At 40.3% G+C, this 20,779-nt stretch overlaps 1 protein-coding gene across 1 annotated transcript in view; it reads left to right on the plus strand.

The window, feature by feature from the left end:
• The window catches only part of LOC127445419 (glutamate receptor ionotropic, NMDA 2A-like), a 153,559-nt gene extending 144,118 nt beyond the window's left edge, over positions 1 to 9,441 (plus strand). Inside the window, exons 12-14 of the mRNA XM_051705477.1 lie at positions 3,218 to 3,405; positions 4,106 to 4,344; positions 5,418 to 9,441. Coding sequence (XP_051561437.1) covers positions 3,218 to 3,405; positions 4,106 to 4,344; positions 5,418 to 7,199 — 2,209 coding nt within the window. The 3' untranslated portion in view covers positions 7,200 to 9,441. The remainder of the gene's footprint in view (positions 1 to 3,217; positions 3,406 to 4,105; positions 4,345 to 5,417) is intronic.
• The last annotated feature ends 11,338 nt before the right edge of the window (positions 9,442 to 20,779 follow it).

The following is a 20,779-nucleotide window of genomic DNA, read 5'->3' on the forward strand; positions in this document are numbered from 1 at the left end:
TATGAGATATGCACATTTTGGAATACCTAGATGTCATGTTAGCAACTGTTACTGATTATGGTGATGTGTGTGCACATCTGTGCATCTGCCATATTGGAAAGGTCAAGATTTATCCGTAAACACATTAAAGTGAATTAACAGATGCAGTGTGCAACAGGCAGTAAAATACGTTTTGTCATAAACTTCAGACAATCTGCATATTACAGATTTTATAAAATATAAGATTAAACAGAGTTTGTAAGGTGTTCTTGTGGATGATATTTATCATCATAAAGCACAGCCTGATTGCTTGAATGTTCTAATGAATGCTTTGGGACTAGTTATCATAAAAGTTCATAAACCATTAATGAATAAATGAATCTAGCAATCCAAAACCATCCATAATGTATTTGTTTATTTACATAACAATAATATCTGTCATAACATGATAGATAGATTGAACAGGGAATTCCACTAAATTATTTTAGTTAATGTAAGCCTCTCATATTATAATATTGTCACACATTTTATTTAGCTCACTGTTTTTGTATTAGAGGTGCAGAATACCTCTCCAAGACAAGATTACCATCCTCAGAATTCAAGATTTATACTGCAAAGCAGAGACTATATATCATATTTAGGTCATCGACAAATAAGGTTGTCACAGGCAATGAAAATGAAAAATCTTTTAAAAATCTAGTTTAAAACACTGGTTTGTAGAAATGTGATAGTGGATTTTGTAAATTTGTGAACAAAATTTAGAGCATTTTCTACAAAAATAAATATATTTAATGACTTTAAAAATGTCATGTGCTGGAACCATGATGTAAAAGGTATTAAAGTTCTTTCCTTGCACCTTGAAAACATGAGTGTAATAATAATAATAATAACATATATATATAATATAATAACATAATATATATATATATATATATATATATATATATATATATATATATATATATATATATATATATATATATATATATATATGTGTGTGTGTGCAGTTGCAATCAAAATTATTCAACCCCCTGACCAGCAATACATTCTGGTGATGTGAATTAAAACACACCAACTAAAACCTCAGTAAACAGTCAAAGTAAGTTTTTAATACACATTTGAGTGATTTTGAGAACAAAGAGTTCAGTTTTCCCACATTTTAAATAAAAAATAACTAATTCTCTCCACAAATGCCATGTCAAAAATATTCAACCCTCAAAGTCATTCATTTGTGGAGCATCCTTTATCCTTAATAACAGCAAATAAATGTTTCGGGTAAGTGTTCTCAGGCTTCAGACACCACTCTATTATAATTTTTACACATTTCTCATGAGCAAAAGCTTCCAGCTCATTGACATGCTTTGGTTTCTGTGCTGCCACTGCTTCCTTGAAATCCCAACAAAGGTTTGCAATTGGATTTTAATGATGGACTGAAAGGGCCATTTAAGGACATTCCACGACCTATCCCTGAACCAGATTTTGGACAACTTGGATGTATCCTTGGTGTTACTGTCTTGCTGGAAAGTCCAGCGATCACCAAGCTTCAATTTACACACTGAAGGCATCACATTTTTCATGCCAAAATGGCCTGATACCTGAAAGAATCCATGGTGTCAGTCACATAGTCAGGATAGCCGTTTCCTGCCGCCACAAAACACCCCCATAACAGGACTGACCCACCTCCATGCTTGACTGTGGGGATGGTGTCGTTCTTGTCATCACCTTGTCATCTTACTCCAGACGTACTGCTGAACCATGGGTCTAAAACTCATTTTCAGTTTAGTGTCATACGTTTATAAAACCTTCTTCCAGGACTCCACAGGTCTTTCCTACTTCTTTCCTATTACTTCTTGAATATTCAAGTCAACATTTCCCTTGGTGAAATTTTGCTTTCTTCCACACCCCAAAAAGGTTGCTGTTGTACCATATTTAAAAAATGTATGAATGGTGCTGCCAACTTTCCAAGTGCCTTGGAAATGTACTTTTAGTCATGACCTTTCTTGTGTAATGAAATAATCTCCTCTATTAGCTTTTGAGACAGCTTATTTTTAATTTCATTTTTTGCATAGAAAAAAATTTTTGCTTACAAAGCTAAATTTTAAAACTTAAATAAGTGCCATTGCAGATTGATGACTTAATTTTGTTTTAAAACAATTACTTGTGTAGCCTTACACATTTAAGAAATAGCTACATGCAATAGGGGTTGAATAATTATGACATGGCTGTATTCTTTACAAATCCTGCTATTTACAAATATTAGGTTATATATTCACACTATGACTTTGCGTCACTCAACTGATTTAGATGTAAAGTTAAAAATTCTGGGTCATCAGAATAGCTTACCTTTTGAAAATCCTTACTGTCTTGGGGGGGTTGAATAATTTCGATTGCAACTATATATATATTTTTTTTATTTTTTATTTATTATTTTTTATTTTTTTTAAACTGTCTCTGAACTGTTACAAGACATGACTGTTACAAGACAAGCCCCAGGAAAAATATGAAAATGACTTTGAACTCAGAAAATGATAACATGATCATTATAGAAAAGGTGTATTCAAGTAATTGTTTTGTGTAAATGTTGAAATTTTGTATGTATTTTTGAATCATTTAATTGGTCTGGACAAAAACAAATTAGCATCATTTCACTGACATTGTGTGAGGGCTCTTTTTTTCATTACATGTTCTATTACATGTTCTAAAAACAAGAAAACCAGGAAGATTATGGGAATATTATGTCTTTAATTAATTTGACATAATATTGGTGTGATGACATTCATTCATTTATTTATTTATTGTATATGCATTGCATTTTTTAATGTGGATATGATTGTATGTAATGTAAATATCAACAAGTTGTCAGATGATCTATAAAACCCACATATAGTAACTACTTGTATATTATATAGTAAAATATATTTTATATAGTAACCATTTACAGTGTTTATATTGTAGCGTATTATCTGTAAAGTGGATATGACCCTTTTTAACAGCACAAAAATTTGATAAAAACAATAAGACCACAATGCTGACTGTACCAAGATGAGGGTTCTGTTGACGTATACGGAGCAACCGAATGTGGCATCTATGTATTTATTTCTGTGGTTAACATATTGTTCTAATTGGTAGACAAAATGTTGATTTTTTTTGTTGTGTGGTTCAGCCCTTTAATAACAATCTAATGCACAGTGTATTGCCTATATATAAGCCATTCATGTTTACTCTTTGGTTTATATAGGAAACTGGATGCTTTCATATATGATGCTGCTGTGCTTAACTATATGGCGGGGCGTGATGATGGCTGTAAGCTTGTGACTATTGGCAGTGGCTACATCTTTGCTACAACAGGATATGGCATTGCCCTGCAGAAAGGATCTTACTGGAAACGACTGGTCGACCTTGCTATTCTTGGGATTATTGGAGACGGTAAAAGTTTTTTCCCCCCCTTTCTCCAGGATTATTTAACTTATTTCATGACCTCTGTTTCAACATATATTAAGCATAGACTCTGTTCCAAACTCTTGTATATGTAAGTAGCTACTTTCCAAAGGGACTTTCACACATACAGTGATTAAAACTCTCTTCATTCATTCTTATGCATAAAGTTGAACTGTCATTGTTGCTGATGTTGCTGGAAATCGGCAACTCTTATTGAAAATAAATGAATTCTGGTTGCTTTGTCGCCGCAAGTCGCTGTGCGTGTGAACGCCCCTAATGGCAGCATTCTAAGTGAAATGTAACCTAGCACACACTTGATGTTTCTAAGTTAATGATACACTACACAATTCTAATCACACACAAATATTTGGTGAAATAGTTTAGATGAAATGTTTTCATTTTGAATGAGAATTTTCACAGAGCTCATCACATTTCTGTGGTTGCCTGATCTGCGAAAAATACTTGCAGTGCTGCCTTAGAATTGGACCAAAACAAGGTATTTTATAAGGCAGCATAATTTTGCTGTATACTTTTTGGAACAGCAGCATCAGAAGTGAATTTATGTTGACTAAAAATGCCATTGAGGTAGACAGCTCTCTAGGGTTTGGAATGGAGCCAGAATGCCATACTGTGTTTTTCTGTGAGTGTGTGAATGTGCATTAACTGTGTGATTTGTGTTGTGCACTAGGTGAGATGGAGGAGCTTGAGGCCCAATGGCTAACTGGTATCTGTCATAACGAGAAGAATGAAGTGATGAGCAGTCAGCTGGATGTAGATAATATGGCTGGTGTGTTCTATATGCTCGCGGCAGCCATGTCTCTGTCGCTTATTACTTTTGTCTGGGAGCACCTCTTCTACTGGAGGCTACGTTACTGTTTCACTGGTCTCTGTTCTGGTCGACCAGGAATGCTCTTCACTATCAGCAGGGTATGTACCATAAACACCATGGTAAATTAACTAGAAAGATTTCATAGCTGAAGGCAACCCTTATCTGTTCAGTCTTGACATATTAACATGTCAAGGTGTTTACCACAATCAGTGTCGAAATTGCTGTTGTGGCAGGGTGAGCAAAAGACAGACAAAATGGGTGTGGCGTCAAGCCTCGGAGAGGCATTTATTGGAAAAATAATAAACATAAAATGTCCAAAAATGGAGCAAATAGTGTCCGGGGGAAATTGTGTCCACAAAAAAAAAAAGGGGATCTGGCATTCTCGCAGTGAAACGGTTGCTCAGTGAAGGTCGGGAGTGTGTTCATGGAGTAGCCCAGGCATGAGCGTGGTCCAATGGCCGCAAATGCTCACCTCCTGGATCCGAGGCGCGTGGGTCTCGTGGCTCGGCCTCTAGCCCGTCAACCGCAGCACATGCTGTCCACCCTGGCGACGCATCTATCTCGGCCGAACCCAACCCCACTCTGATCCTGGAACTGCGAGGATGCCAGTGTGCACACATGGAGAATAGAAGCCAGCTCCCAGAGAAGAGGCGCGCACTGCATTTTTATGGCAGCATTGATGAGGCTCCATACAATTCAGGTGATCCTCATCAAACGCCGCCCCAACAAGGCTTATTAATTATGCACTTCTTCTCTTCTCCTGCCCAACTCCAGTCATGAGCCTGGCTGAAGGACAGCCCTAAAAGGCGGAGCGACGGTGACGAGAGGGAGGGGCGGATCATTCTGCCACACTGTTCATTTGCAGACAAACACATTTTTCCAGCAAAATAAGATAGAGCTTATATAACAGGATATACAGTATTATCAGGCATTGTTTCTAAAATAAAGTTACAGGCCATGGTTGTTATCACAGCAGGATATATTATTTATTCCACCGGTTTATAGTGTTTCAGAACCCAGCTGGAACAGCTGAGAAAAAATGCTTCAGGACTATATTGAGAAATATTGTGCTAACATTTTTTTTTATAATTATTATTTATTTTATTTTTTTTATTCCACTTATGAATTCAACTTCTTTCCTTTTACCTCTCTGTACCCTTTCTGCCTTTAGGGGATTTGGAGTTGTATTCACGGTGTCCATATCGAGATGAAGAAAGCCCCGGAGTTAGGCTTCAGCCCTCAGGCCAACATGTTACACCTTCTGAAATCAGCAAAAGAGATCACCACCCTTGGAGTTACCTCGCCCAAACGTCCTGTGAGTAGCATTCTTCCTCCTACCATGGGACTGCTAGAATTGATGGGTGGAGGAAAAGACAACAACCTAACCCAGAAGAATGCATCCTTTAGCAATGCCAGCACCATGCTCAGCAACCGTCACAAAGAGCCACTTAACAACACTCTGTTGCCAGGGCAATGTGCCCTGAGCCTGACGGATGCTCAGCCAGGTGTTGCTGGAAATGGTAGCTCGGGAAGTGGAGGTGAGACAACACGATCTGCTGCTTCCAAACCACGCGCCCTGTGGAAGAAATCTGTTGAAACACTTCGACAGACCCAGGAACCAGGGGGTAATTCCCCACCATCTTCTGCACCACCAACCGAGACACTACCTATGAAGAGCCAGCGTTACCTACCTGAAGATGCACCTGCCCGCTCGGATATGTCAGATTGCTCCGGCCGAGCGGACTTGCAAAAGCAGCAGAAGTTAAAAGAGACACTCAGAAAACGAAACCGCCTACCGCGAGACCTGAGTGACGTGGAGCTTTCAACGTTGCAGAGTCAGCCCAGCCAGCAGAGCAACCACAGTGCTCATATCTACTCACAGAACACCCAGGGAAGTCAGATATATACTATTGACTCCATTAACCAGGAGCATGGACTACACTATCCAGATATCTTCAGCGATCACCGGGAGAACAAGCACCGCCCACCCTCTTCCTCTGAGCAACAGCCAATTCTGCAGCTTAACAGCACTCTGCTTTCCCAAGCCCATGAACCGGATGTAATGCAAACTGTAATTGCAAAAGATAAAAAGTACAACACTTATGGAAAGCCAGGTGTTGCAGGGAGCATCACTGGTGGACCTGGTTCATCTCAGGATCCACGACAGACGCACTGCCGTAGTTGTCTGTCAAAAGTGTCCAGTTACTCTGGGCTTTACACAGTAAGGTCCCCTCAGTATCGCTGTGATGCTTGTCTCCACTCTGGAAACCTATATGACATCAGTGAAGATCAATTTCTTCATCCAGATGGAAGGGGCATTGGAGGTGGAAGTGTTGACAGGGCCTTCTCACCTTTTCTTCCCCAGCCGGATGCTTCCTTCACAGCCTATCTTCCCCAGAGTGACCAAGAGGGCGATGGTCTTATTAGCCACTACCAGAATGAGGGCATAATCATTCACCAGCAGTCTTACAAGAACCTTCCCCAAAAGAGTTCATCACGGCGGGTTAGTCTACAAGACAGCACTCCATATGCCAACATTCCCTCCTCAACTTTGATCCCAGATAAGCCCCCCAAAAATCAGTCGGCACATCTAAACCACACTCTTGCAGGTGTAGGTGTTAGTGGACTCGGGATTGGCCGGCGCAGCAAGTCGATGTATCCAGCCCGACCAACAGAGAATCCCTTTCTCCAGACTCTCCGTGATGACCAGCGTCTAGCCCATGGCCGCAGCTCCACAGACATTTATAAGCAGCTGGTGCCGCTCACATTAGGCCAGGCTGATGGCACTGTGCTCGGCATGGGGATGGCGAGCCCTGACCTCTATTACTCCGAGCATGTCATGCCTTATGTAGCCCCTCCCCCTGTTGGCACATACACTGCCACCAGAGCAATGAGCGCTGGGGGTGCTCGGCGTGTCTTCAAGAGGATGCCGAGCATCGAGTCTGATGTCTGATAGAAAGAGAAAGAGACTACAAATATGAAAGACTATGAAATTACATGTATGGATCTTTCCACCAGGATATGGCTTAGAAGTGGAACTGTTTGCTGGATTGTAAAGCTTTATGACAACAAGGCAGGAAAGTTTGGAATATATTTTGTTTCTCCATTTGGACTTAACTGAACAAAAGTCAGAGTTCAACTTTACATCAGGTCCTCCTCTCTAGTCGAGCGGCAGCTCTGTGTCTTCCAGAAAACATCTAAAAATAATGGGCAGGACGCTCTTGCGCCTTCAAGAGAAGAAAGAGCAGCAAAAGCTTCTTGGAAGTACAGGGGCAGCTCCAAAGAGTTTCCTTTATCACGCAACACAAGAGCAACCAAAAAATTAATTAAATAAATATAAATAGATGAATTTCCACATTCTGCACTTTGACACACAAAAATACACATACACATGCAAGAGGCACAAATGATACATGATTTCAAACCACTGCGGGAACAAAGTTAAGTATAACGATAGAATCTCTCTTGACCAAAAATTAAAGACCACGTACAGAACAATAAATGGTAGACATAGACTGGCACACAGTCACATGCTCCAAAATAAATAATTGCTTATCAGATCCAAACATGAATGTGTTTTTGGAAAGGCAGCCGCACATCTGGTATAGTGTTTCTAACGGCTTATAAATGCATGCACAAATGCATTTCAGCGTAAAAGCTGCACTGAGGCATAAACCACAAAGACTACTAAAGAGTTCAAAAATTCAATTTCCATTCCAACCTGAACTGTGACAAAATGCACTACCTAAATGATTAGTATTGGTTGTAATCTCTGAAATCAACTATGTTAGAGAATTTTAGAGGAGGACAACACGGTACATACAAGTCCTGTGGTTGTTTGGACTTGTTTGTATCTCTGAGGACACTAATAGGAAAAAGTCTTTGTCCCTCCCCACCCTTGAATCTGTCCTTAATTTACCTGTGTGCAAAGCGTAAAGGCAGGAAGACTCCTCTGCTCACAGCACAACAGGGAAGTAAAGTGTAATTGTTCATTCATCTAAATTTTATCATCTTGAACATATTTCTATAGTTGTTTAGAATATTGAAAAGGTTTTATATACTGCCAAATATTTGAAAAAGGTGTGCATAGCATATTTATTGTGTTATAGAAAGATGAAAACAGGAAGAAAGGAAAAGACAGCGACAGGAAAGAGTAAGGATTAGTGAAAAGATATCCTGTGTTTTTGTGGTCGGAAGGGACTTAGGGACTCGGCAAAAGAGTGTAAAATCCCACACCAACTAATGATGTCAATGCTGATAGAAAAAGTTATTTTTTGCCTCGAACACACAAACACAGCACTTCCTGTAGAATCCAACCACACACCCATACTTCACAAATATTTTTGGTTGTTTTGAAATATAATGGTCGTTCCAGCGATATGCACATTATCAGGTTGCAATATTTTATTTATGTATGAAATTTCCTAGTTTTAATATGTTTTATTATTAGTTCCTTTTATTTTATGAATTGTTATACATGTGGAATTAATTTATAAATGTGATTTAATTGCATATATATTAAAGAAAAAAGATAACAGCATGTTAATCTTCTCTGTGATCAAACTTTTAGAGTTCTTTTTTATTTTGATGTGAATGGGAGTATATGTTTACAGTGAATGTGAAAATATGGATTCATCTCATGTGATTTTGATTCTCATTTGAATACAAACATAAAACTGTCATATGACCAAATGTCAATGGGATGACCTGTTTTTGCTGTCTTTTTAGTAAATGTTTCTAAATTCGAGTGAGGTTAACATGTCAGGGAATATACTGGGTTACAAACTCAAAAGTGTTCCTCTTCACCAAACAAACATGGTTTGAAAACCATTTTTAAGATAATAATGTTTTAGATGGTCAATCTGGTACTCAGGCTTTGTTTATACCGTATGTCTACCGCCAACCATGTCAACCCAGCCTCTATATCCGGACAGGCAGTCCAGTTTTTACACTCCCAAGAAATATTCAAATTAGCTAGTTGTTTTCACCTAATTAATGACTATGAAATGCAATCATATTCATATTTTTTATTTAATACATCAGCCTTCGCGGAGTAGTCCATGCAGACCAGTTCATATTCTGATGAACATCAACATCTCACTTGAATGTAGACAACATCAATCTGGTTAGATAGTTGTGCTTTACACAACCCATATAAATTTGTTTTATAAGTAGATTTGACCATCTGAATAAATCTATTTGCACATTGATCTGTTTTACATCATTCTACATGTCTTTCATTACACAGATTTAGAGCCATTTACTTGATCACCTGGTACTATACCAACAAATTGATTATATAAAACAGTATAATCATGTTATATCCATTTCATTTCTCACAGACATTGATTTGTATTCAGGGCTCGAAATGTGATGAAATCTGGTACGCAAAAATAATTGAACTGTGACATCATTATCGCATTATTGGCAGTACGGATATACCATGCGTATCGACCCACTTCGAGCACTGTTTGTATTCCTCCAGTTGTAGGATTAAAATTTGTCAATTAAAAACTAAAGATTTTGAAGTTTAACAAAACATATATACAGGTGCATCTCAATAAATTAGAATGTCGTGGAAAAGTTCATTTATTTCAGTAATTCAACTCAAATTGTGAAATTCGTGTATTAAATAAATTCAATGCACACAGACTGAGGTAGTTTAAGTCTTTGGTTCTTTTAATTGTGATGATTTTGGCTCACATTTAACAAAAACCCACCAATTCACTATCTCAAAAAATTAGAATACATCATAAGACCAATAAAAAAAACATTTTTAGTGAATTGTTGGCCTTCTGGAAAGTATGTTCATTTACTGTATATGTACTCAATACTTGGTAGGGGCTCCTTTTGCTTTAATTACTGCCTCAATTCGGCGTGGCATGAAGGTGATCAGTTTGTGGCACTGCTGAGGTGGTATGGAAGCCCAGGTTTCTTTGACAGTGGCCTTCAGCTCATCTGCATTTTTTGGTCTCTTGTTTCTCATTTTCCTCTTGACAATACCCCATAGATTCTCTATGGGGTTCAGGTCTGGTGAGTTTGCTGGCCAGTCAAGCACACCAACACCATGGTCATTTAACCAACTTTTGGTGCTTTTGGCAGTGTGGGTGTTTTGCCAAATCCTGCTGGAAAATGAAATCAGCATCTTTAAAAAGCTGGTCAGCAGAAGGAAGCATGAAGTGCTCCAAAATTTCTTGGTAAACGGGTGCAGTGACTTTGGTTTTCAAAAACACAATGGACCTACACCAGCAGATGACATTGCACCCCAAATCATCACAGACTGTGGAAACTTAACACTGGACTTCAAGCAACTTGGGCTATGAGCTTCTCCACCCTTCCTCCAGACTCTAGGACCTTGGTTTCCAAATGAAATACGAAACTTGCTCTCATCTGAAAAGAGGACTTTGGAACACTGGGCAACAGTCCAGTTCTTCTTCTCCTTAGCCCAGGTAAGATGCCTCTGACGTTGTCTGTGGTTCAGGAGTGGCTTAACAAGAGCAATACGACAACTGTAGCCAAATTCCTTGACATATCTGTGTGTGGTGGCTCTTGATGCCTTGACCCCAGCCTCAGTCCATTCCTTGTGAAGTTCACCCAAATTCTTGAATCGATTTTGCTTGACAATCATAAGGCTGCGGTTCTCTTGGTTGGTTGTGCATCTTTTTCTTCCACACTTTTTCCTTCCACTCAACTTTCTGTTAACATGCTTGGATACAGCACTCTGTGAACAGCCAGCTTCTTTGGCAATGAATGTTTGTGGCTTACCCTCCTTGTGAAGGGTGTCAATGATTGTCTTCTGGACAACTGTCAGATCAGCAGTCTTCCCCATTATTGTGTAGCCTAGTGAACCAAACTGAGAGACCATTTTGAAGGCTCAGGAAACCTTTGCAGGTGTTTTGAGTTGATTAGCTGATTGGCATGTCACCATATTCTAATTTTTTGAGATAGTGAATTGGTGGGTTTTTGTTAAATGTGAGCCAAAATCATCACAATTAAAAGAACCAAAGACTTAAACTACTTCAGTCTGTGTGCACTGAATTTATTTAATACACGAGTTTCACAATTTGAGTTGAATTACTGAAATAAATGAACTTTTCCACGACATTCTAATTTATTGAGATGCACCTGTATATATACAGACTGAAGTAGTTTAAGTCTTTGGTTCTTTTAATTGTGATGATTTTGGCTCACATTTAACAAAAACCCACCAATTCACTATCTCAAAAAATTAGAATATGGTGACATGCCAATCAGCTAATCAACTCAAAACACCTGACCTGAGCCTTCAAAATGATCTCTCAGTTTGGTTCACTAGGCTAGAGAATCATGGGGAAGACTGCTGATCTGACAGTTGTCCAGAAGACAATCATTGACACCCTTCACAAGGAGAGTAAGACACAAACATTCATTGCCAAAGAAGCTGGCTGTTCACAGAGTGCTGTATCCAAGCATGTTAACAGAAAGTTGAGTGGAAGGAAAAAGTGTGGAAGAAAAAGATGCACAACCAACCGAGAGAACCGCAGCCTTATGAGGATTGTCAAGCAAAATCGATTCAAGAATGGACTGAGGCTGGGGTCAAGGCATCAAGAGCCACCACACACAGACTTGTCAAGGAATTTGGCTACAGTTGTTGTATTCCTCTTGTTAAGCCACTCCTGAACCACAGACAACGTCAGAGGCGTCTTACCTGGGCTAAGGAGAAGAAGAACTGGACTGTTGCCCAGTGGTCCAAAGTCCTCTTTTCAGATGAGAGCAAGTTTTGTATTTCATTTGGAAACCAAGGTCCTAGAGTCTGGAGGAAGGGTGGAGAAGCTCATAGCCCAAGTTGCTTGAAGTCCAGTGTTAAGTTTCCACAGTCTGTGATGATTTGGGGTGCAATGTCATCTGCTGGTGTTGGTCCATTGTATTTTTTGAAAACCAAAGTCACTTCACCCGTTTACCAAGAAATTTTGGAGCACTTCATGCTTCCTTCAGCTGACCAGCTTTTTAAAGATGCTGATTTCATTTTCCAGCAGGATTTGGCACCTGCCCACACTGCCAAAAGCACCAAAAGTTGGTTAAATGACCATGGTGTTGGTGTGCTTGACTGGCCAGCAAACTCACCAGACCTGAACCCCATAGAGAATCTATAGGGTATTGTCAAGAGGAAAATGAGAAACAAGATGCAGATGAGCTGAAGGCCACTGTCAAAGAAACCTGGGCTTCCATACCACCTCAGCAGTGCCACAAACTGATCACCTCCATGCCACACCGAATTGAGGCAGTAATTAAAGCAGAAGGAGCCCCTACCAAGTATTGAGTACATATAGAGTAAATGAACATACTTTCCAGAAGGCCAACAATTCACTAAAAATGTTTTTTTTATTGGTCTTATGATGTATTCTAATTTGTTGAGATAGTGAATTGGTGGGTTTTTGTTAAATGTGAGCCAAAATCATCACAATTAAAAGAACCAAAGACTTAAACTACTTCAGTCTGTGTGCATTGAATTTATTTAATACACGAGTTTCACAATTTGAGTTGAATTACTGAAATAAATGAACTTTTCCACGACATTCTAATTTATTGAGATGCACCTGTATATTTGTTTTTGTTTTTTTGTTTTTTGTTTTTTCAATCAGCTGGCTGCAAAATTAAAGTTTTTTTTTTTTTTCAGCATATTGTTTAGCAGACAATGAGTAATTTATGTGCTGTTTTAAAAGGAAAACAAAGGGAACTGTCTGTGAGATTTAACTTTTTCATCTTTCTTTTGGATTGCAATGGTGCTAGTCAAATTTCATTACTTCCCTGGAAATATATAATTTTACCTAATTAAAACTTTTATTTTGGGAGGCATGACAATCCAAAGGGTACAATGCATGCAATTATTTAGCTAAAGTTCTTGAGAGATGACCAAACTAACAGTAACCATTTGCTTCACTCTTTTTGGTGAAACATAAGTATGCAACTATGCAAGTAAAACAGAAATTGAGCTGGTAATGTTAGTTGTCTATTCTATGTATGTGATGCTGGTTTGTTAAGGCTCTTTGCCTCTTGAACTTATTACAGAAAACAGTTTTTTCTTAAATTAGCCAGCTAACTAATATTCACCAGAAAATTCTGAATTACACTGCCACTTGCTAAATATCTTAGCAGCTTTACACTAGCAAAGAAAGGATTGTTATGTAAATTCTTTCCTGACTGTAGAGGTCTTTTAAACCCAAAGCCTCAATCTGTTTCGCCAGTCTCTGATACTAAAGCTGTCATGGTCCTGTCACTCTGTCAGTCTGGGTTTTTGTCTGACAGGACCGTGGCATCACCGTCCCATGTCTGTCTTATGTTTCGTTGTCTGTCTTTGTGTGAGTGCGTGGCTTTGGTTGTATTCCCTGTCGTGCGCTCTTCGGTCTGTCTTGTTTCATGTCGGGAGCACGGTGTCTGGATTCTGACTTCATGTCTGGTTCGGTTTCAGTCTGTGTTGGTATCCGGACACTCGTGCTCCATTTCTCTCTGTTACTGATGTGGGTGCACCGCGCTTATGTCATCTTGGCAGCATGCACTCGCGTCTAAAGCTTGTCTGTCTCACGCGAACACGGGTCTGCCTCGTGTTGTGCTCGCGTTGCATTGGGCGCTCGGGTCGTGAGCTGTCTTCACATTGTGCTGAGGTTTCGGGTTTGTGTGTGGCCGAACTCTCGCACAAGTATCCTGTCTTGTTTTTGTGAGAATGCGCGGCATCGCTTTGTTTGCCGTGTTACGCATTCCCTCGTCTTGTTTGTCGGTTGGCATGAGCGTATATTGCCTTTTTGTCTTGGCAATGTGCGCTCATGCCATTCGGGTGTTTCGTTGTCCTGTGAGAGCATGTGGCTTTGTTTTGTTTCTGTATCACCGCGTGTCTCTCTGTCTGATGTCATACCCCACCTCCTTGTTTGCCCATTATTAATTTAATAGTCTCACCTGTCCCCTGTTAACCCGTTTGATTTCTCCCCTATTTTAGCCACCACCTGTGTGCTGTCCAGTGCCAGTTAGACTGTTTCCAGTCTAATGTGTATTCCAGTCAGTCAAGTCAGTTGGGCCTGTTTTTTGTATTCATCCCTACCTGGTCCAGTCGGTACTGTTCCCCGCTGCATTCTGCCCCATCCCTGGATTACCTGTTCCCCTACGGGGTTGTTTATGTTTGTTTATTTAATTTTGGTTGAGTTTTTCCCTTTATTTTTTATTAATAAATTCCCCTTTATTTCTTCAATTCTGCACCTATTTTTTCCAGAAGAAAATGTGAGTGGTGCTTACTAGGTTGTTGGAGGTTGCCATTGTGTTGCAGTGCAGTTGCTAGGTGCTTGCTTAATGGCCCAAATTAAAAGAGCCCACCCAATGAAATTCTTGTCCATATAGATATACTGTATATTAGGTCCCTCCAATGTTTTTTTGCCTGTTTTATCATCTGCTGGGTCCAAGCTCTTAGAAAAGTTTTAGCACATTTCCCCTCAACAAATGCACAATGTGAGGTATTATTTTTGTCCGTAGCACAAATGGTGCGGGATGAGTTATGGAAAAACCCCATTCATTTTAAATGAAACAAAATTGTGTTGATAACAGCTACACAATGGGGTTTTGGCAGGTCTTTCAAAACAACTTTGCACTGGAGTTGAATCTTTTTTTCTGTAATTTGTGAGTGCCAAGAGACCCTGACAAATCTAGGATCTTGTGGGACAACAATTAGCTCAGAAAAGTGTGCACTACAGTGAATACAGCACAACTCTATAGAAATACTCCCATCCCCAAAACTGACTCTGTCAGCACTTACAAGACAGTCTGAAGAATAGCTACATTATTTTAAACATTATTCTTAACTAGTTTTTTGTCATAGATATCAGTAGAACATTTTGCAATGTTGCTTAAAATATTCTGCAAAATTGCTTAAAATACCATGAAATTCCTTCTAATTCATGTTTTTTAATTTTACAATAAATAAACGATGTCAACCCTCACCATTCTACACATAGTAAATGTCATCGACAGTATGTATATGTCAGTGTATATATACTGTGTGCGAGTAGGTTGGTGTGTTATAGGCTATAGTTTGTGTTTACATGGTCAGTAGACATATGTTTATGTAGTTCACTGTGTATGTGCCTCAACTTATTAAATTCTGATGTCCAAGATTTGTGTGTGGGTGTGTGTGTGTGCGTGCGTGCGTGCATGCATTTGTCAAAATATGTTCTGACCAAAACAGCAGCATAAAATATGACCAAAGTGTCTAGATTAATATCACAAAAATATCCAACTTTCCTTTTTTAACCTTTTGTGTATTAAATCATTTTTCTGTATGAAACACAGTCATGCAGATTTCTTTCACAATTTCTACCAGGGTATGCAAACTTTTGAGCACAACTTGTGCTCAAAAGTTTGCATACCCTGGCAGAAATTGTGAAATTTTGGTATTGATTTTGTAAATATGACTGATCATGCAAAAAAACTGTCTTTTATTTAAGGATAGTGATAATATGAAGCCATTTATTATCACATAGTTGTTTAGCTCCTTTTTAAATCATAGTGGTAACATAAATCACCCAAATGGCCCTGATCAAAAGTTTACATACCCTTGAATGTTTGGCCTTGTTACAGACACACAAGGTGACACACAGGTTTAAATGGCAATTATAGGTTAATTTCCCACACCTGTGGCTTTTTAAATTGCAGTTAGTGTCTGTGTATAAATAGTCAATGAGTTTGTTAGCTCTCATGTGGATGCACTAAGCAGGCTTGATACTGAGCCATGGGGAGCAGAAAAGAACTGTCAAAAGACCTGTGTAACAAGGTAATGGAACTTTATGAAGATGGAAAAGGATATAAAAAATATCCAAAGCCTTGAAAATGCCAGTCAGTACTGTTCAATCACTTATTAAGAAGTGGAAAATCCGGGGATCTCTTGATACCAAGCCAAGGTCAGGTAGACCATGAAAGATTTCAGCCACAACTGCCAGAAGAATTGTTCGGGATACAAAGAAAAACCCATAGGGAACCTCAGGAGAAATACAGGCTGCTCTGGAAAAGACCGTGTGGTTGTTTCAAGGAGCACAATACGATGATACTTGAACAAAAATGAGCTGCATGGTGAAGTTGCCAGAAAGAAGCCAATGCCACAAAAAAGCTTGGTTACAATATGCCCGACAACACCTTGACACGCCTCACAGCTTCTGGCACACTGTAATTTGGAGTGATGAGACCAAAATAGAGCTTTATGGTCACAACAATAAGCACTATGTTTGGAGAGGGGTCAACAAGTATTGTGCTCCTTGAAACAACCACACCGTCTTTTTCCAGAGCAGCCTGTATTCCGTGGGTTCTCCTGACCAGGGGAACAAGGGTGGTTGAAATCCCAGCACGCATTGGAATGGAGTCATGCCCGTGGATGGTTTCTGTAGTGTGTTTTGGGCGTATTCTGCCCACAGCAGGTACCGGCTCCAGTCGGTTTGGTTTTGATGGCAATACATCCTAAGGTTCAGTCTTGATTCAGTCGTTCGGTTTGCCCATTGGATTGAGGATGGTACCCAGAGGTGAGGCTGATGTTGACATTTAGTTGACGGAAGAAGGCCGTCCAGACCCGAGCATTGAATTGTGGACCCTGGTCAGATACGATGTCTTCAGGTAACCCATAGAACCGAAATACTTGATGTAATAGATGTTCTGCTGTCTCGAAGGCTGTGGGGAGCTTGGATAGAGGGATTAATTGACATTCTTTGGAAAAATGATCGATTACTGTTAAGATTGTGGCGTTACCTTGAGAGACTGGAAGATCGGTGATAAAGTCAATGGCGATGTGAGACCATGGGCGCTGTGGGATGGGAAGTGGTTGAAGCAGGCCTGCCGGGAGTAGTCTGGAAGATTTGGCTACTGCACAAGTGGAGCATTGGTTGACATAAGAAATGGTGTCTGCCTGCATGGTTCTCCACCAAAATTTGTTCCGGAGCAGTTGGAGTGTAGCCGTGATGCCTGGGTGCCCGGAGCTGGTGGCGGTATGGACCCCCATAAAACCTTCTCCCATAATGATTGTGGCACATAGGTTTTGCCTTCTGGGCAATCGTTAGGAACCGGATCTTGAGACTGGGCCTGGGTAATTTCTGTCATGATGTCCCATTGGACTGGGGCTATGATTAGAGATGTGGGGGATTATGCGTTTTGGTGTCTGGTTCTGATTCTGGTGCTAACATTCTTGGTGCCAGGGCGATATGTGATCTTGAAGACAAATCGTGTAAATAATACTGCCCACCTGGCCTGCTGTGGATTCAGTCTCTTTGCGGAGCACAGATATTCAAGGTTCCGATGATCTGTCAACATGAGCAATGAATGCTTTTCCCCTCCAGCCAATGTCGCCATTCCTCCAGGGCTGCTTTCATAGCGAGTAATTCTCGGTTCCCCACATCGTAGTTTTGTTCTGCCGTGGAAAGTTTTCGGGAATAGAAGGCACAGGGGTAGAGTTTCGGAGGTGGTCCATGGCATTGTGAGAGAATGGCTCTGATCCCGATGTTCGAGGCATCCACCTCGACTACGAATGGATAGTCTGGATTCAGATGATGCAGAATGGGAGCAGAGGTGAAGCGGGCTTTGAGGTCCTTAAAGGTTTGTAATGCTGATGCAGACCAACATAGTTTGGTGCCCCCTCCTCTTTGCATGGAAGGGGTGCAGCAATTGTGCTGAAGTTCCTGTTGAACCATCTGTAGAAGTTAGCAAACCCCAGAAAATGTTGTAGTTCCTTCAGAGGAGATGGTTAAGGCCAGTTTAAGACCATCCGTACCTTGTTGTCATCAATGGCGACCCCCTCAGAGCTAAGGATGTAGCCCAAAAATGATACAGATGTCTGATAAAACTCACATTTCTCGGCCTTGGTGTAGAGCCGGTGTGAGATTAGATGCTGTAGAATGGCTCTGACATGTCTGATGTGTTCTTCCAGGGTGCTGGAATAGATTAGAATGTCACTGATGTATACAGTCACCCATTGGTTAAACATATCTCTGAAGACATCGTTGATGAAGGACTGAAACACTGAAGGACTATTGGTAAGGCCAAAAGGCATGACCAAGTATTCATAGTGCCCACTGCTGGTGGAAAATGCTGTCTTCCATTCATCCCCCTCTCTGATGAGAATGAGGTTGTATGCGCTGCAGAGATCCAGTTTGATGAAATACTTGCTGGTTCGTAGCTGTTCCAGTGCTGCTGGGACTAATGGTAAAGGGTAATGAAATTTCACAGTGATATCATTGAGAACACGATAATCGATGCAAGGTTGGTGACCACCATCCTTCTTGCCCACGAAGAAGAATCCAGCCGCAGCAGGTGAAGTGGATGGTCATATGAAACACTTGGCCAGCTCCTCCTCAATGTAACTTTTCATGGCCTTGGCTTCAGGTTCAGATAATGGAAAAATCCTGCCACGTGGTGGTGTTGTGCCTGGTAATATTTCAATGGCACAATCACTGGAATGGTGAGGGGGAAGTTGTGATGCTTTGGTCTTACTGAAGGCTTCCACCAGATCTGCGTATTCATTTGGTAATTCGGGTACCTTAGCTATTTTCTCTATGACTGATGCAGCTCCAACAAATATAGGAATCACTGACCTCAGGCAGTCGGAGAAGCATGTGGAATCCCATTGTGATATCTGTCTCTATCTCCAAGAGATCTGTGGGTTATGTTGCTGAAGCCAGGGTAGTCTGAGAATGACAGGATTGTGTGGTGAGCGAATTATATAGAGACGTGTGAGTTCGGTGTGTATGATGCCCACTTGAAGGGTGATGTCTGTGGTGGTGAATTGAACATGGCCCGTCCCCAGAGGATGTCCATCTAGCGCTGCCACTGCCAAGGGAAATTTACAGGGAATCAGTGGTATCTCAAATTCTCTGGCTAATTCTTCATCAATAAAGTTGCCTGCAGCCCCTGAGTCGAACATGGCGTGAGTGGAAAATGACTTATTTGCGAAGGAAATTGTTATCGGCACATCAATGCATGAGGTTAAATGGAGAAGTAGAGAGACATTACTCACCGCCGGTTTAGATGGTTGAGCTGGTCGTACAGGACAGGTTGCTCGTAAATGTCCAGGTTGACCGCAATATAAGCATAGGTGTTGTCTGATGTGGCGTTCTCTCTCATCTGAAGTCAGATGTGCGTGCCCAATTTGCATGGGCACCAATTCCTCGGTGGTGCATGCCAGCTGATAATTCTGCAGGGGAAGTTTAACTGGTCTCCGCGAGCGAATGAGATTGTCAGTACGGATGGCAAGATCAATGAACTGGTCCAAGGTTCTGCCATCATCACGACGTGCCAACTCCGATTGCAGTTCAATGCTTAATCCTCTTCGAAACAGCACTTTGAGCGTGTCATCAACCCATACAGTCTGTGCAGCGAGTGTGCAGAATGACAGGGCATATTCGGAGGCTGTGTTTCTTCCTTGTTGGAGAGAGAGCAGCTGATCGCCAGCACTTTTCCCTCCCTCGGGATGTTCAGACACCTCGCGAAAACATTGTTTGAAGCTGGTGAAGGAAGTGAATTTCGAACCCTCGTTAGACCACACAGCAGTAGCCCAATCCAACGCCCTCCCGGTGAGCAGCGAACATTCAAAACAAATGTGACTTTTTATTTAAGTTGTAATTTAGATTTTTTTAATATATTTTATATTTACATATTATAATCTCTACGTGTTAATGCTTGTGGCAGTAACAATTGGTGGCTATACTTTTTTTATTCATATCAATCAGTTTTCGCAAATTAATCCAAAAGAATTACGTTAATATACTAACATTTTAGGAAAAATTATTTTTACGTGGTTCATGTACGTACTGCAGCAGTTGAAATGAACACTAGAGGCACTACAACAACAAATGGAGTTTCATAACAATGTTCAGGAGGAGCATGTTCATTTAATCTGACCAATCACATCGCCAGAGTAAGCGTATATAAACAGCTGCTTGCATCCATGCAGCGACGATTCCTCCAGCATTCCTCCACCACCCTAACTCCTCCCATCTTTTCATTAATAACTCAACAAGTCCAGGTCAAGTCTCGAGCCTCGAGCCCTCCTCCAGGGACAGCAAGCCAAACATGTTTGCACTATTCTCATGGCAGGATTACATTAATTTGCAAACTACTGAACGACTTTTATTCACTTTCACACAAATCTCAAGTAAGGCAGATTATCAGTTCATAAACATTTCCTTTTTCGCCGTTCTTCACACAATGCTACAAACTCTTTCATTATAACACATGACTTGTAAGGCATTACATTTTAACATTTGCATTATTTAATCAACTACATTAACAAGCTTGTTCGAGTGTGATCAAATTGTGTGATAGCTCAACTAGCAATTCAAAGGATCGGGTTAGGAGTTCTGAAGAGCACTTGAGTCGACACTAGGGCTAGGTAAAAATATAAATTTTCTGATTCATTGCAATGTTCATTAAAATGATATTGATTATTAAATCCCAAGGTCTATCTTTTTCTCTATGTGATGACCCTTTACAATATATTGGACAAAATTTCACTTTGACTAAAAAGGTCTGTGTTTAGCC

The sequence above is a fragment of the Myxocyprinus asiaticus genome, chromosome 8, assembly GCF_019703515.2.
Source record: "Myxocyprinus asiaticus isolate MX2 ecotype Aquarium Trade chromosome 8, UBuf_Myxa_2, whole genome shotgun sequence".
NCBI classification, from domain to species: Eukaryota; Metazoa; Chordata; class Actinopteri; order Cypriniformes; family Catostomidae; genus Myxocyprinus; species Myxocyprinus asiaticus.